At 44.3% G+C, this 18,004-nt stretch overlaps 1 protein-coding gene across 1 annotated transcript; it reads left to right on the top strand.

The window, feature by feature from the left end:
• The first annotated feature begins 962 nt into the window (after positions 1 to 962).
• Erich1 (glutamate rich 1) lies at positions 963 to 17,390 on the top strand. The gene is made up of 4 exons (XM_034520491.2): positions 963 to 983; positions 10,187 to 10,615; positions 13,756 to 13,947; positions 16,999 to 17,390. The coding sequence occupies exons 2-4, from the start codon at positions 10,309 to 10,311 to the stop codon at positions 17,070 to 17,072; spliced, it is 573 nt and encodes a 190-aa protein (XP_034376382.2). The 5' UTR covers positions 963 to 983; positions 10,187 to 10,308; the 3' UTR covers positions 17,073 to 17,390.
• The last annotated feature ends 614 nt before the right edge of the window (positions 17,391 to 18,004 follow it).

Genomic DNA, 18,004 nt, shown 5'->3' with positions numbered 1-18,004 from the left:
CTTATAAGGACAACATTTGATTGGAGCTGGCTTACAGGTTCAGAGGTTCAGTACATTGTCATCAAGGCGGGAGCATGGCAGCATCCAGGCAGGCATGGTTCAGGAGGATCTGAGAGTTCTACATCTTCATCTGAAGACTGCTAGCAGAATACTGACTTCCAGGCAGCTAGGAGGAGGGTCTTAAAGCCCATGCCCACAGTGACAACCTACTCCAACAAGGCCACACCCCCCTAATAGTGCCATTCCCTGGGCCAAGCATATTCAAACCATCACAACTTCCATTTGAGTGATGAGAGTGTGTTAGGAGCTAACAGTTGGGTGAACGGGTTTCTATAAATGTCAAACACAAGCATACGAGTGTTAGTTAAAGCACTGAAAACATTAGATGCTCAGAATAGAGGAAATAACTGAGATCCTGTGATTTCTGTTCAGGCAACTGGAGATGTAATGGGAGAATGGGGAAGGGTGAGCCTGGGCTCCATAGAACCAGAGTGGGAAGCATCACTGCAGGCTCTGCGTCTCTGCACACATCAAGTAAGACCAGCTTTGTGTGCCAGCTCGCCACTGAGAACGCTAGTCCCTTGCCTACCACAGTGACTAGGGGACAAAACAGGGCAAAGGTTCCTCCATCTTGTCTTGGCTAGAGCCATCTTTGATTTAACCTAAAACTGACCTCAGCAGCACTTTTGCTACCCTGGCCAGGAAAAGTCCCCTGGGAAAGAACCCAACCCTGTTCTAGAAACTCAGGGTCAAAATGCCCCAGCCGTCGAGGCTGTTCCCCACTTTGTCTTCTGTCAGGTTCGGTGTATCTTGTTTTCTGTTGAGGCCTTGGATCCACTTGGACTTGAAGTTTTGTGCATGGTGATAAATACGGATCTATTTGTATTCTTCTACATGCAGACATCCAGTTAGACCAGCACCGTCTGTTGAAGATGCCATCTTCCGTGTGAAATTCTGGCTGCTTTATCAAAAATCAGTTGTCCGTATGTATTTAGATTTACATCTGAGTCTTCAATTCAGTTTCATTTTTTTATGCCTGTCTTTGTATTTGCTTTGATGCTAGTACCATGTGGGTTTCATTACTACAGTTCTGTAGCACAACCTGAAGTCAGGGTTGGTGATGCCACAGACATTCTTTTATTGTACAGGACTGTTTTAAGCTATCTTAGGTTTTTTATTATTAAATACGACGTTGAGAATTGTCCTTTCAAGGTCTGTAAAGAATTGTGCTGGAATTTTGATGGGAATTGCATTGAATCTGTAGACTGCTTTTGGTAAAATGCCATTTTTACTATGTTAATCCTACAGATCCATGAGCACAGGAGATCTCCGTCTTCTGGGGTCTTCTTCAATTTTTCACTTCAAAGACTTGAAGTTATTGCCATACAAGTCTTTCACTTGCTTGGCTATACTTACCCCAAGATAGTTTATATTATTTGAGTCTATTGTGAAAGGTGATGTTTCCCTGATTTCTTTTTTAATCCATGTGTCATTCGTATATAGGAGGACTACTGGTTTGGTTTGGTTTGGTTTGGTTTGGTTTGGTTTGGTTTGGTTTTTTTCTGAGTTAATCTTGTATCCAGTCACTTCACTGAAAGTGTTTTTCAGCTGTAGGAGTTCCCTGGTTGAATTTTTAAGGTCACTTATATATACTATCATATTCAGTGAGACGTATGGGGAGAGCCGTTTATGTCTGAGTTTAAATGAATGTATATAGTAAAGCCTTTGTGTCTGGCTTTAAATAAAATGTTTGGGTCAATAGTTAGAGGCTGGAAAAAATTTCTGAGGCAATTTGAACCTTTAAAAAAATGTTGTCTCTCCGGAAAGTCTGCATTTGGTGCCACATGAGAGCTTGCAGCTTCACTGACCTTGGTCCTAAGACACTCCTGACAAACATGGAGTTCTTAATTTTGGTTATGGCTAACCATGGTCAAAAGGGACTGAGATCTGTGCGTTCTCATGAGCGACAAAGGGCAAGATAATTTTGGCAGCTGAAACCTTTTCCAGCCCCGATTAACCTAGTATAATGTTTGAGTAAAGTAACGGGATGTCAGTCTTTCCAGAGAAGCTGTACCCCTCTTCTTTTTCAGAAAATAAGGGCTTTAGAATCTTGGTGACCTTCTCTTTTCACTGCGGCACTTATGTCCAACATCAATCAACAATCACATCACCTGCAAATAGTGATACTGTCTTTGACTTCTTCCTTTCCACTTTGTATCCTCTTGATCCCCTTTAGCTGTCTCACTGCTTTAGCTAAAATTTCAGGTACTATATTTAATAAACATGAGCAACCTTGTCTTGTCCCTGATTTTAGTGGAATTGCTTTGAGTTTCTCTCCATTTAATTTGATGTTGGCTATAGACTTGCTGTAAATTGCCTTTATTATGTTTAGGTATGTCTCTGTCCCACGTATGCCTAATGTTAAATCAATATCAGACAAACAACTTAAATAGAGATATAATCCCTAGTGAAATAGAAGCAAGCATTAAAAGTCTCTCAACCAAAACAGGCCCAGGGCCAGATGGCTTTAGCACAGAATTGTACCAGTCTTTCAAAGAACAGTTAATGCCAATACTGTTCTTATCATGAAGAATTTTATCATGAAGGGGAGTTGGATTTTGTCAAGGGCCTTTTCTGCATCTAATGAGATGATGATGTGGTTTTATTCATTCAGTTTGTTTATATGGTGGATTATACTTACCGATTTTCATATATTGAACCATCCTTACATCTCTAGGGTGAAGCCTACTTGGTGACAATAGATGATCTTTCTGATGTATTCTTGGATTTGGTTAGCAGGTATTTTATTGATTATTTTTGTATCTATGTTCATAAGGGAGATTGGTCTATAATCCTCTTTGTTCAGTGGTTTGGGTATCAAGTGGACTGTGGCCTCATAATAATAAATCCGGCAATGTTCTTTCTGTTTCTGTTTTGTGGAATAATTTGAGGAGTATTGGCATTAACTGTTCTTTGAAAGACTGGTACAATTCTGTGCTAAAGCCATCTGGCCCTGGGCCTGTTTTGGTTGGGAGACTTTTAATGCTTGCTTCTATTTCACTAGGGATTATATCTCTATTTAAGTTGTTTGTCTGATATTGATTTAACTTTGGTAAGTGATACCTATTGAGAAAATCCATTTCTTAGATTTTTTCTTATTTGGTGGAGTATAGATTTTTTAAATGTGTCCTTATAACACTCTGGAATTTTTTGGTGTCTGTTGCTATGTCTTCCTTTTCAGTTCTAATTTTGTTAATTTGAATATTCTCTTTTCATCCTTTAGTTAGTTTGGATAAAGGTTTGTCTATCGTGAGCACATTGGTAGAGGAGACAACTTTCTGAACTGAAGAACACCGATAGTATAGGCACTAAGATCAACAATTAATAAGGGACCTCATGAAACTGAAAAGCTTCTGTAAGGTAAAGGACACCATCAATGGGCAAAATATCAGCCTACAGAATGGGAAGAGAGTTTTACCAACCCCACATCTGATAGAGGATGAATATCCAAAGTGTAAAAAGAAGTTAAGAAATAGACATCAAACACTCAAATAATCCAATTTTAAAATGGTGTATTCATTTAAATAGAATTCCAAGAGAGGAATCTCAAATGGCTGAGGCTTCTAGTGTCAGGACTGAATTATGTCCAATTGAGTGTTGCCATGCGGGGTTGTGGGGGACATGGAAATCCCCAAACAACCCAGACTGATGCCAAGACAGAGGACTGACAGTGGAGCCCCATTGCTGATGACAATGTATGCACAACTCATTGAGCATGGAGAAGTTGAGCTGGTGCCCAGGTGGTGCCCTCGCCCCTTTGCTTTAGTCTCTGTGGTGCAGGGTGTGATGTTCTTTGATTACTGAAAGGGAAATGTAGACACCAACCCAGCCACAAAACCTTTGACCTACAACCTGTCCTGCCTGCAGGATATGCTAGGGCAATGGTGACAAAGAGCTTGTGGGAGTGGCCAACCAATGTCTGATTTGACCTAAGGCCCACTCCATGAGATAGAACACATACCCGACACTGCTTGGGTAACCAAGAACCAGAGACTAGATGGACCAGAGACCTAGGGTGAAGCCAAACACAAATGAGGGTTGGGGAGGAATGTCCCTGAAATGGTTGGGGTTTTGGTGGTGGTGGTGGTGGTGGGTTTTTTTTATTTTGTTTTGTTTTTTGTTTGTTTGTTTGGTTTTGTTTTTTGATTTTTCGAGACAGGGTTTCTCTGTGTAGCCCTGGCTGTCCTGGAACTCACTCTGTAGACCAGGCTGGCCTCAAACTCAGAAATCCACCTGCCTCTGCCTCCCAAGTGCTGGGATTAAAGGCGTGCGCCACTACCGCCCAGCCCCTGAAATGATTCTTAAAGATATTCTGCTACACTCATAGATCAGTGCCTTATCCAGTTATCATCAGAGAGGCTTCTAGCAGCAGATGGGAGCAGATGCAGAGAGCACTTTGCCTTCTGAGTGCTGGGGTAAAAGGCATGTACCACCATGCCCATCTATGAAAAGGTCCTATTTTCAATAAAAGAAAAAGAAATACTCAGCTAACTGCTTGCTTTTAGCTTCTGTTACACTGCTTGCTTGCTTTACTCCCCTCCTCCCCACTTCCCCTCAACTGCCAACCAGGGAGTAGTTTTTCTGTTCTTTGCCTTTAAAAGCTCCCAGTAAAATGCATTCATGGCCACTCTGTGAGAAGTGTTTCTCTCCAGGCAGGCACCAGCAGGCTTAGCACAGACTCAATTCAGGCTTCATTTGGAGCTGAGTGGTCTTTGGGTCTCTACCCTGTAACAGGAGACAGCTCATCCTTCATAAGGGTTCAAAGGAAAGATTCCCAGGCCTGCAGAAAGACCTGAGCCATTGAGAAGCACTAGGGAAGGAGGCACCCCAGAGAATGGCTTTGGAGAAGAAGCTTACAAGATGGGACTGTCACCCAGTATAGGCTACACCGACTGAGCTCCTCTGATAGCAGATCATTTCCAGAGAAACTCACAAAGAATCAGGAGCATGCCCGAGACGACACCAGCAGTTCTCCCAGAACTCTAGAACAACTCAGCACTGTTCGTGTGTATTTAACACGAAGTTCCACTCTGAAGAGTGCGAAAGAAGTAGCGTTTCCAGCTCTGGGTTTAAAAATGAAAACAGTACTCAGAGGCCATCTGCTGCGGAGAAGGCCACCGGTCCCTGTGAGACACACAGCAAACTCTTTACTGTGGTCGTATCTGACACTTCTGATATGCAATGAGCAGGGGCTTCAATCTATCATTACTTTAAAAAAAGAAGTATGCCATTAACTACGCCTCGAAGGCCTATAGTTAAGTAAGGTGGGTTATAATTTCCTTTCCTCTGTGTCCAAGACCTGGTGACTCTCATCCCGGGCTTCCTACCCAGGGTCCTGTCTGCACTGGTTATTTTCACTGCCTCAGTGCTGGCTCAGTGGGATTGGAAATTCACAGTTCAGTTTGGGAATTGACGGAGATTTATGTTATGTGATGGCTAATTTGTATTATCATCCAGGTTGGATTAAGAAATACCTAGGGTATTAGCCAAACAAAATCTCTGCGTGTGTCTGTGAAGGGGTGGCCAGAGACAAGTCTGAAGGTCCCTAAGCCACTCCATAGATTAATCCTTTGATGGGTTCATCATGTGACGGTATTATTGGGAGGTGGAGAAAGGCAAGAGATGGGGCCTTGCTGGAGGGGGGGGGGGGGAGGAGTGTCATACTTGGAATACTGTCTCACACTGATTTTTTTTTCCCTTTACACACTTTCTGCCAAGAAGTGAAGAACAGCCTCTCTACACATACTCCCACAACAAAGATGCTCTGTAGGAGCCCACACCTCTCCTCTAAATCGATGGTCATGGACACAGAAGACAGCAGTACACTTAGCTTCCCACATGCTTTTAAAACAGATACTGTCTTAGATTGTAGGGTGAAAGATATATCTTAATTGATGATGCAATTGTCTTTCTAATGCCTGCCTTTTGTCTCCGATTAAAACTCTAGCTAACGTCCCAGAACACACTTCTGGTTTTGCCCGGAACCCGCTGCCCCACATAGCTGCCTCTGGCCACATATGGCTCTTGCATTTGATTAGCAAAAGTGAGATCTACAAATTGATCCCCTGGCACACGAGCCACACTTGAAGCACACACGCACATACCTGCGGCCAGTGGTAACCACAAGGACAATTCCCTGTTGCAAAAGGGTAGCACTGTTCAGATAGTTCAGAGCTAATGGGAGGCCATGCTGGAGGGAAGTGCTTTGATCACAGTGTGATAGAATCCGTGATGTCCTTGATTCGCTCACTGGGGTTGTTGGAGTAACGTGGAGAGTCAAGGGAGAGTTCTGGTGAAGGCCTGAGGTTTGTAGGTATAAGGCTGAGGTGTGTGGAGCAGAGTTCGTCAGTTCAACCAGACCCAAGAATTTGCCGAGGACTACAGGAGTGGTGATGCTGTGCCCATTAGTGCCTGATGAGCAGAGAGATGGGGAAGGCAGGTGAATGCTCGCACACTAGAACCCAGGAGCAGGGACTCTCAGTCCAGTATGCCATACAGATATCAGCCACGACCATCAGCACAGATTTCCTTTGTGGCCACTGTGGTACCTGTGACCTGTTGTTTAGAAGCAGGAGCCTGAGCTATCTCCCTCTCTGTGCTGCTCTCTGTGATCAGAGAGCAGACTCCTCATTGCTTAAGTTCTTCTATAGAAACATGACTGCCCCAGGAATCAGACCTGTGACTTAGTTTTCCTTAGACTCCCTGAGCAAAGTGGCCCTGCCAGAAGTTATAATGAAATATTTAGGGTATACAGAATTATGAAAACAAAACCTTTTTTGTATAACTATTTACACCAGACATACATACACATATATGAGAAATTTAAAGTATGGGATAGAAAATTACATCAGAAACTAAGTTGAAATTGAAGTGTGTCATAATCCTTCAACGTCTTATTTCTGTAATATTTCTTATCTCGGGTTTATCTGACAACATGATCATGGTCAGGTTTCTCTGATGAGATTTTGGGGAAGACATGAGTTGCAACTGTGAGTTATGTCATAGTATTAAAAAAAAAAATCATTCACGATGCTTGTTTTTAGCAGACTTGTATTTAGGACCATCTTAACAGGTAGGTACAGGGACATGCCACAGGAGCCCAAGTACAGCGTGGACAAGTGACGATTCAGAGTTAGAGACTGGGGGTGAGGGGTGAACGTGGGCATTTGTCACTAAGAAAACATCAGGGATGAGGATTCCTGCTAAACGAACCTGACAGGATTCTTGCTGAGGGAAGGCAAGTGAGCAGACCTCACCTTGGAGTTGTAGAAAGGTTGATCAGATATGCAAAGTGAGGAGGTGGGCATTATGGCCAATTCAGCCTAGCAGAGGCCATGCTTGGGCTGGATTACGTGTGTGTGTGTGTGTGTGTGTGTGTGTGTGTGTGTGTGTTATTCATTTTATTTCTCAGTGCTGGCTGATGATAGCCCAGAGTCTCCTTTTATTAGGCAAATAGTCCAGCACTAAACTATATCCCTGATCACAATCTTATATCCCTAGACCACTACCTACATGATGTAAATGCTTATTACTGATATTCTCTCTTCTTGACGTAGTTAACAAATACCTTTAAGAAGCACATAGTAACCACCTATATGTTTACCCTAAGTTCAAGCTTAAGATAAGTTTCCCTCATTATAAAGCAGTATATGTTTAGTGTTCTCAACATGGAGATCAGACGGGCACGGGTGAGCAGCTGCTCACGTCGCCCCGAGTGACCAGAGTGCTCTTCCCGGGCCTAGGCTAACTGTGACTCTTAAGTTTTCCTGTTCAATAGCACACATACATTTATTTGAAAAAAAATTATCATAAATACATCATTTGAGAGCTGTTTTGATACTGCTGCCTTTTAAAATTAGTACACCATAGTCTTTTTAAAATAAAAAATTAATACTGTAATCAATCTTAACAACAGCCATTTATTTATGGTATGACCACTTGAGAAAGAAATAAACCACAGAGAACAAAGTTGGCGATTAGTGTAGCCCTGAAGGTGGCTTCCAGCGGAAGGTACTCACAGATGGCCTGGAGAGAACTGAAGACTCAGCCTCCACCCACCCTCCTCGGAGAGCAAGCGGTACCTCACACACCTAGGGCCCCTGCCACACTGGCTCCCAAATGGTCCTCTTCTGAGATCATAAAATATGGATGGATTCTGTTCTCCAAATTAATGACATTAAATTTTTTTTGTTTGTTTGTTTGTTTTTTGTTTTTTCGAGACAGGGTTTCTCTGTGTAGCCCTGGCAGTCCTGGAACTCACTCTGTAGACCAGACTGGCCTCGAACTCAGAAATCTGCCTGCCTCTGCCTCCCAAGTGCTGGGATTAAAGGTGTGTGCCACCACTACCCAGCGACATTAAACTTTTTTAAGACAGCAGAAGGAACAGTCTTTTCTGCTGTGCAGTGAGCCTGAGTAAACAGTTCCATAAACAGTCGTCAGTCACTTTGGGGACATGAATATTTAATAGATCATTCCATTGTCAGGACTCAGAGATACTCAGAGAATCGACATCGGTCTGTGAGCCACACTTAGCAGGCCCCCTTATATTGATTCATGCTTGCAAATGAAATGGAAAGATGCGCTATTGAAAGACCTACCAGTGATTAAGGAAAGCGATTTATGAGCTAGACCATAATCTAATATCATGATTTTATGAGGAGTAGTTTTTGGCCTCATGTCAAGTTTGAGGTAGCAGTGGGTTTCATAGATACAGTTGCTAAGTACAGAAGAAAACTGTGAACTCTCACTCGAAAATAGCAGGGGAGTTGCTCACTGTCCCCACAACACAGAGTCTAACCCAGCTAGGACACAAAGCTGAGGGGTGGTCTGTGTCACATGCAACAGAAGGGCTCAAGCTTGCTTAGAGATGTAGGTTGTGTATCTTCACGGTGATAATGCATGCAGTGACTGCTCCAGCATCTCCCAGGAGGTAGCCGTCCACATGGAGAAAGGACGCCCTGCCAGGTAGTTTCCTGTTGGGTCAATAAGCAGTACTTCATTAACCTTGGTTTCTTAAGAGCAATCAGCTCGCCAGGCAGTGGTGGCACACGCCTTTAATCCCAGCACTTGGGAGGCAGAGGCAGGCGGATTTCTGAGTTCGAGGCCAGCCTGGTCTACAGAGTGAGTTCCAGGACAGCCAGGGCTACACAGAGAAACCCTGTCTCGAAAAACAAAAACAAAAACAAAAACAAAAACAAAAAAAAGAGCAATCAGCTCAGAAATCTCAAACAAGAATTTCCTAAAAATTAGAGCCGTCAAAAACCAAAGCACAAGGCGCAGCGGCAAGATTTCCGGTCACAGCTCCCACAGGGCATGAGTTACCTGTGATGAGAACAACATGTTGTGTCCTTGCGCTGTGTGGTAAGTCACCTGCCAAAGTGTGAAGCGGATGCATGGTGGAGTGCAGAATCTCTGTCACACTTCCACAGTCCCCATATGCACACTTAGGAGTCAGCTCTGCATTGTGAGACATTCCCTGTGTCGGCAGTGATACACACACTGGCTATTCTCCCAGCTGACCCTGTGTGCCGTATTTCTTCCCCCGTCAATCTGTGTAGGGCTGTGCTGCTCCTGAGATAGCTCTGTGTGTCTCTGTGGTGGGTCGCTCAGCTCCTGCAGTCAACTGTAAATGTCTGTTCCTGCTTAGTGTTACACCGCTCACATTCCGAAAGCAGACAGCTAGAGACGTGCTAGAAACGGGAACAAAAAAAGATCTCAAACTTAAAACCAGCCCAGTCTGGGCTTTATAGGAAGCCCCTATCTCAAGAAAAATTTAAGAATAGTTCATGTTTTTATTCCAGGGTCGTGGAGATTAAATTTTGCACTAATAAAACAACAGTTATATTTCTAAAAAAAATAAATAAATACACTAGATATCACAGTTGTAACAGCTGTGTGTATATTTTTATAGGGCAAGGGGAATAGAGTATCCATTTGAATTGTGGTTAATACTAAGGTTTAGGTAATGTGGTCAGTTCAGGTAAAGATAAGAATCACTGAAGTAAGTTGTTTAAATTTCTTTTTATTAAAGCTATAAAAATCCTGATGGAAAATGTATTTAAGTTAAATGTGGTTGTTACGACTCTGTCATCCTAAAAATTACTGTATTTGAATTTTTTTTTAACAGACCTGGATCTTCCTGACCAACCAAAAAGACGAAGAATTAGGAGACACAGATCAAAAAGGAGTATTAAAAACCTCAATGATGTTATTGTAAGGCAAACCGAACTAGAGACACAGCAAGAGAAAATGCACCCGCCGCACCCAGACGCCCCCACCATGAGCAAAAATAAAAGAAGGAAGCTGAAGACGAAGCTACGGCTTAGGAGGAAGAGAGAAGCTGGCTTAGCCTCCAAGGCCTCTGGGGTCAGCTTCACCTACCAGCCCGAGAGCAGCGAGGAAGCAGAGACGGATGATGATGTGGGAGGAGAGGAGGAAGACGATCCCAAGAGCTCGATCACAGACACCACCCAGGAAGACACTGAGCTCGCCCGCAGCAGGGTGGACGGTGTCCTGAGTTTTCTGAAGTCAACACAAGAAATTTATTTCTATGATGGTAGGTGTCTCTACCCATGTTTTCCTCTGAATAATGGCATCCACTTTAGTATTTGGAAAATAGCCAAGGGTAATTAGATACTTAAACTGTTATAGTACAAAACACATCGCAGCCTTGGTCTGATCTGTTTTTCTCCTCCCTCTGATAAAATACCTGACCAAAGTAACTTACTGGAGAAAGGACTGGCTGGCTTTTGTATCTATGTTATTTTACACATGATGAGGAAAGCTCATTCTGCTGGAGCGTGGAGGGCAGCAGGAGCTTTATGCAGCTGGTCCTACGGCTTCCACCGTCAGGAAGAAGAGAGCCATAAATGTTTGTCCGCATCTCTCTTTCTCCCTTCTTATACAGTTCAGGATCCCAACCTGTGAAGTGCTGCCCACCTCCATGAGTGGAGCTTTCCATTTTAAAGAGCCCTAACCGATATAGTCCACCGTGGGCCTGCCCGGAGGCCCACATCCCAAGTCATTCTGGTTGACAACTGGGATTAACCAGCACAGTGTTCAAAGCAAAGTTAAGTTTCAGATAAAAACCGAGGCGATTACAATTTTTTCTAACATGGTAGCTGTATGAGCCCATGGATCCTACATGTCCTTCTCCCGCACACCTTGTGGGAGACAACAGCCAGTGCATTGCGTTTGGGGCTCCGCCGTGAAGTTGGGGTTCCCCCTGTAGACTGGGATGAGTTGGTGTCAAGGCTGTGTTCCTACACGAGGATCCCTCCAGCCGTCAGCGTTGAGCGGCCGTAAGCAACAAGAGAAGGAAGAGCCGCTCAGCTCTCTCCCGGAGATGCGCTCACTCTTACCTTCCTTATACAGCTTACCGGTGTGAGTTTCCAGTAAGCGTTTTTAATTTATATGGGATCTGCGAAAGTAAAGACTTACTCCCATGGTTGACAGTTGTGCATATTCATAATGTTTTATCAGCAACTGTCTTAAGGACCAGAATGAACAAGTGCCAGTCAGGATTCACCATGACCACATGGCGAACAGGATGTCTGTGTGCGCTCTCATTTGGATAACGTCACGGGGGGGGGGGGGGGGGGGGGGGAGTACATCTAGGCAAAGACAGTGAGCTTAGTAGATACAAATTTCAGCCAGATATGAAATGTTCTTAAGAGTACAACTGAGAAGCGTATAATGTGAGAAGTAACTGTTTACATGCTGATGTAAAATATATATATATATATATATATATATATATATATATATATATACCATGATGTGACACGTTCCCTGGCAAAGCTGCAGGGCTAACACTCGGATGGCTGGTGTGCAGGAAGGAGGCACATGGAGCAGGAGCAGTTTCAGAAGATGATAGCTCACCTTTCCAAAGCAAGAATGGACATAACATACTCCAGCAGGACTGTCTTAGTCAGGGTTTCTATTGCTGTGAGGAGACACCATGACCATGGCAGCTCTTATGAGGACATTTCATTGGGGCTGGCTTACAGGTTTGAGGTCCAGTCCATTATCATCATGTGAGAAGCATGGCAGCATGCAATTACACATGGTGCTGGAAAAAGAACTGACAGTTTTACATTGGATTAGCAGGTGGCAGGAAGTGAATGCCACACTGGGCATGGCTTGAGCATTTGAAACCCTAAAGCCTAACCCCCCCCCCCCCCAACCAGTGACACACTTCCTCCAACAAGGCCACACCCCCTCCAACAAAGCCACATCTCATAATAGTACCACGCCCTGGTGATCAAGCATTCACATCTGTGCACCTACAGGACCATTCCTGTGTAAGCCAACACGAGGTGTCACACAGGAGCACATGTCAAACACAGAATGGTAGCAACGAAGAAAACTCTGGGAAAGACAAAACAAAAAACAAAAAGCACGGTGCACACCACAGTGGGATTGCATCCAGCTGCAGAAAGTTTGAAGCCGAGCATTACAGGGAAGTGGGACCAAGATCTTCATGATGTTAGGGCAGGCGAGCCAGACTCGAATACACAGACATTGTGATGGTTTCTCTCCTATAAAAATACAAACTTTAGTTTGCCGATGTGTGTGTCTAGGACCTGGAAGTAGAAGGGAGACCATAAGGTGGGAGAAAATGATCCAAACATGTGGGGGAAGGGGACGAGCAACAGATGGTGTGGAAATGTGACACAGAAGCAGGAGGGACTCCTGCTTAGGGACCAGAAAGGTGAAGATGGCAGTGGGCGGGGCAAGAGCCTCGTGTACACGGGAAAGCGAAATGTCCCCATGAAATCTATTACTCTGTGTGCTAGCTAAAAAAAACAGTAAGTAAATTGATGAAAGTTTAAAAGATCTCAAAAGAGGCCAAAGAGGAAACAGCATATTCTCTATCCAAAACAGGCACCTAGACCAGCAGTCCTTGAGGACAACAGACAAGGCTGGCCTCTTAGGAGGGTTTTCTTGATTTGCAACCAGAACATACTTTTTTGATGTTCTCAAAGACCCAATGACTTGGGCTTGGTTTCCATGTCTGTTTTTCCTGCTGTTGTCAGCGACTCAGAGAATAGTGTTAGGCTTGGAAGGTGTTTAAAAGACGAGTGTCTTAGCCAGGGTTTGTATACCTGCACAAAACACCATGACCAAGAAGCAAGTTGGGGAGGAAAGGATTTATTCAGCATACAGTTCCACATTGCTGTTCATCACCAAAGGAAGTCAGGACTGGAACTCAGGCAGGTCAGGAAGCAGGAGCTGATGCAGAGGCCATGGAGGGATGTTACTTACTGGCTTGCTTCCCCTGGCTTGCTTCCCCTGGCTTGCTCAGCTTGCTTTCTTATAGAACCCAGGACCACCAGCCCAGGGATGGCCCCACCCACAATGGGCCCTCCCACCCTTGATCACTAACTGAGAAAATGCCTTACAGCTGGATCTTATGGAGGCATTTCCTCAAGGGAGGCTCCTTTCTCTGTGATAACTCCAGCTTGTGTTAAGTCGACACTCAAAACCAACCAGTACAAGGCACGTTCACAGGCCGCCTCTCCAGAGTGGCTGGTATGGTAGCACTTCGATTTCCTGTTTCTTCCCAGGGTTCTGTCCCGTTCTCTCCTGGAAGCCTGTTATATACTGCACATGTCATCCCAAGGAGTGTACTTGAGGACTCCTGAGGGAGCGGGAGTTTGTCTTGAAACTAAGACTCTATGTGACGTCTTGCAGATACTTCCAGAGACGATCCAGCGGTGTGCACAGAAGCTGCCGAAGAGCTGCTCCGCCTCCTTGAATCTGGACGCATGCCTCCCACAGATGTACTCATCCTGGACCACATGAAAACCCTGCTGCTTCTGCAGGACACCGAGAGACTGAAGAGCGCCCTGAAGATGTTCCCAGAGCACTGTATGATGCCCCCGGGTAAGTACTGCAGCGTCTACTCAGGGAGTTCCTCCCATCATAAGACCTAGAACAGAAGCTACAGAGAAAGGGGCTTCATGTGCTTCTGGTTGGCATAAGAAAATGTCTCATAATGTATTCAGAAGCTTACACACCATCTGATATTTGGCCTTTGAGTTATCAGTTTTGGGGGCCACTTGCTCTAATTTTAATCAGAAGTGGAATAATTCTTCTCCTCTTTTCTTTTCTTTTCTTTTCTTTCTTCTGACTTGATAAAGGGTAAAGTTTTCTATCTTCCAGAGATCTTTGTGACTTGTTAAAAACTCAGCATTAGAACACTTAGGAAAAGTACTGAATTACTCTGGTGATCTTTCTTCTTCTCACTTCTCCGATCTTTTTCTGTGACCCACTCTAAATTGTGATATGTGGTATCAGGCTTGGTGTGTGGCCCTATTAAGGACCCAAGGTTTGTTCAGAAGGGACAGAGGAGTTTGAGGAGCAGTGTCACCTAAATGGAGCTGAGGGGAAAATGGAGGACAAAAGCTTGTTTATGACAGATGAATGAGGAATCACAAGAGAGATGAGCAAAGATGGCAGGCCAGGCACGGGGCAGATGGAAAAGAGATGGAAAAAGGCATGGGGCAGAGAAACTCACGAATACAGAAGTGTGGTCGTGCGGAGTGCAGATGTGTGCTGGGAAGAAGAGGGACTGCACATACTACAGGCTAGCAGTCAGTGGACCTGCTTTCATGCCTACTGTGTTAAGTATTTGACAAATTTAATATTTACAATGAGGTTTTATGCCAAACTGCAAAAAGGTTTTTAAAAATAAATAAATAAATGAAGTTACAGAGATGGCTCAGCAGGTATGAGCACTCGCCGTGTGTGCAGAGCGCTCACCGTGTGTGCAGAGTGCTTACTGTGTGTACAGAGCGTTCACCGTGTGTGCAGAGTGCTTACTGTGTGTGCAGAGTGCTTACTGTGTGTGCAGAGCGCTCGCCAAGTGTGCAGAGAGTGCTTACTGTGTGTACAGAACGCTCACCATGTGTGCAGAGAGCCTGGGTATGAGCCCCAGCTCCCACCTAGAAGAGGAGGAAGGAGAGCGTGTGCCTGTGTGTCCTGTGTGTGCCTGTTTGTCTACAGTGCAGATACACAGATCCCAGATGACTGGCCAGCCGCCCTATCCAAATGATGAGCTTGCATGTCAGGGAAAGCTCTTTAAGAAATAAGGCGGGAACCCATAGAGAAACACATCTGGCTCTCCCTTTGCCTCTGCCTGTGCACATAAGCTACAGACACATAAACACACATACACACACCACATACAACACACATCACATTCCCACCCATCCAACACAACACACATACCACACTACACACCACATAACAACACACACACCACATACCAGTGCACCACACACAACGCATAATCACATATTTCACACCACACACCACACAACAAACCATGTACCACGTAAGCACATACTTCACACCACATACCACATAACATACCACGTACCACATAAGCACATACCTCACACCACACAACACACACACCACATAACAATGTACCACACACAATGCATAATCACACACTTCATACCACACAACACATACACCATATAACCACACACTTCATACCACACAGTACATAACATCACATAAGCACATACTTCACACTACACAACACACATATCGCATAACAATACACCACACACACCACATAATAACATAACACACACAACACATAACAACGTACCACACTACACACATAACCACACACACTCTAATACACACCACACAACACACACACCACACATACCCCATGCCACACCACACAAACTGTATAACCACACACTTCACACCACACACAATACAACAACACACCACACACACCACATGCCACATGCCACACCACACATACCACATAACCACACACTTCACACCATACTACACATACCAACACACACATACCACCACACCAAAAGAACATTTTTAAAAACTTAAAGCAAACTGTATAAAGCTAGTTTTGTTAAGTTAAACTAATGTGAACTTTTTATGAGATGAAATTCATTTTCTCAGTTGTCCTGTCCTGGTGCTTTTTCTATGTATCCTGAAACGCATCCAGAGTGTGGGCAGGGGGAGACTGTGCAGTGTGAAGCCACGGGCTCTGCCTTACAATCACTGGGCAGGTTCTGTTTCAGGCACATTTGCCATAAGTGGTGGGTGGAGCTAAAGCCTGTACCTGTGTCACAGGGCCCTGTGTGCACGGGTTCGCTGAGCTGACCTGTGTCACAGATACTTACGGATAAGGCAGGGCTGCCTGCACTCAGCTCCCCTTGGATTCACTGTGTGGAAGTTTACTTACGTTATCCAAACGGAGATCAAGAAACCTAAGGAGAGGTCACATAGCAAAAAAACAAAAAGTATTTGTGTGAAATAAAGGGGAAGTTGGACCCCTCCCTCAGCACCAGAGCTCCCAGATAATACGTACTACACGGTTTGGAAGTAAAGATCAAATGGACCACATCAGGGGCAGCCCTGGGGTCTGACCAGACCTGGGAGGGGTCCCCTCTGCCCCCACTCTCCAAGACCTCCAGTCTTAGCGTCAGTTTGTATCCTCTGTAGCTGAGAACTTTAGAAGTAGAGCTATCCTAAACTAAACTCTAGGAGGTGTGTGCAACCCAGAACCCCAAACTCACGGGCAGCACAGGGTGACCACAGAACTGATGTTTGAGAAAAGGCCTGAGCTGCAGTGTCGGCAGGGGATGTTGGAGATGTGCTTGTCTCCCTGGTGAGTTCCGACGACTGTCCAGGCACAGCACTGGCGTTGTGAAAGGCACAGGCTGTGCAGCTCCTGGTCCACACTACTCAGGGTTCTTCTTTCCTTGACGCAAACGTCTGTTCTCTTTCCTTTTCTATTTGCACTGGATCTCTGTCAGCCTGTACACCAAGATAGCATCTTATTAGATTCTTTCAGGGTTTTCTCTGGGCCCAAGGGCTAAAACCTGTAAAATAATTACTACTTATGATTTTATTTTTGTTTGTTTTGCTTTTGTTTTTGCCTTACAGACCATGCCAGAGTAATCTCGGCTTTCTTTAATTATTGGATCACACAGATTCTTCCTGAAAAAAGCAGTGAATAAAACCAGTATCACTTAAGAAGAGCTGTCATTTAGCACAAGGCCGCAAACTCAGACTTCATGCCTGTACAGAAGGAGTTATTTATTATTATTATTTTGGGTGATTCAAACCCTGGAGACATTGAAGACATTTCTACCGTGTTATTTATTTCTATGTTTCTATATCATCTGAGACTTTAAGTGAGGAATTGCGGTAAAATAAAAGCAGTTTACTTGCTTACTGTTACGTATATATTGAATTACTTCATAAAACTAGATTGTTTTCTGATGCCTGTAACAAAAATAGATATTTTACTAAATAAACTATATAGTTTGAAGTTACCATATTTGTGATAAGATTATAAATCGTCTTGTGTGTGAGAACCCAATGCCACGGGAGGTAGCCGAGCATGTAGAAACACTGGCTATATAGTATGATGTCTGGGGTTTGCTCACTGAAACCCAGAGCTGTTGTGGCAGTGCACATCTGTAGTGTAGTCCCAGCACAAGATGGGAGGTGGGAGAATTTCCTAGAGGTTTACCAGCCAGCTCCCTGGAGTATCAGTGCAACAGCAGAAGCATGCCTGCCTCAAAAAGGGAAAGGCACGAACCTGCTTCTGAAAGTTACTCTCTGACATCCACATGTGTAGGCACACTCACAGACACACAAGCACATGCGAAAATCAACACTTTCTAAAATGCCAGACGTTTGTTTACACAGTTTTGTTATAGATAAATTGATTCTCTTCCTGCCTACCTACTTTAGAAATCATATAATCTGTTCTCTCTCTCTCTCTCTCTCTCTCTCTCTCTCTCTCTCTCTCTCTCTCTCTTAATCTTTCTTTGTACTACAGGGACAACCACCAGGTTTAAGTTCTAAAAGCAGTAGTCACTCGACCACACAGGTGCTGGGGAAGACACAGACTCACCAGGAGTCATAGCTCCATCCGTGAACA

The sequence above is a fragment of the Arvicanthis niloticus genome, chromosome 16, assembly GCF_011762505.2.
Source record: "Arvicanthis niloticus isolate mArvNil1 chromosome 16, mArvNil1.pat.X, whole genome shotgun sequence".
In the NCBI taxonomy this organism is placed as follows: domain Eukaryota; kingdom Metazoa; phylum Chordata; class Mammalia; order Rodentia; family Muridae; genus Arvicanthis; species Arvicanthis niloticus.
This window is presented reverse-complemented; position numbering and strand designations above follow the sequence as displayed.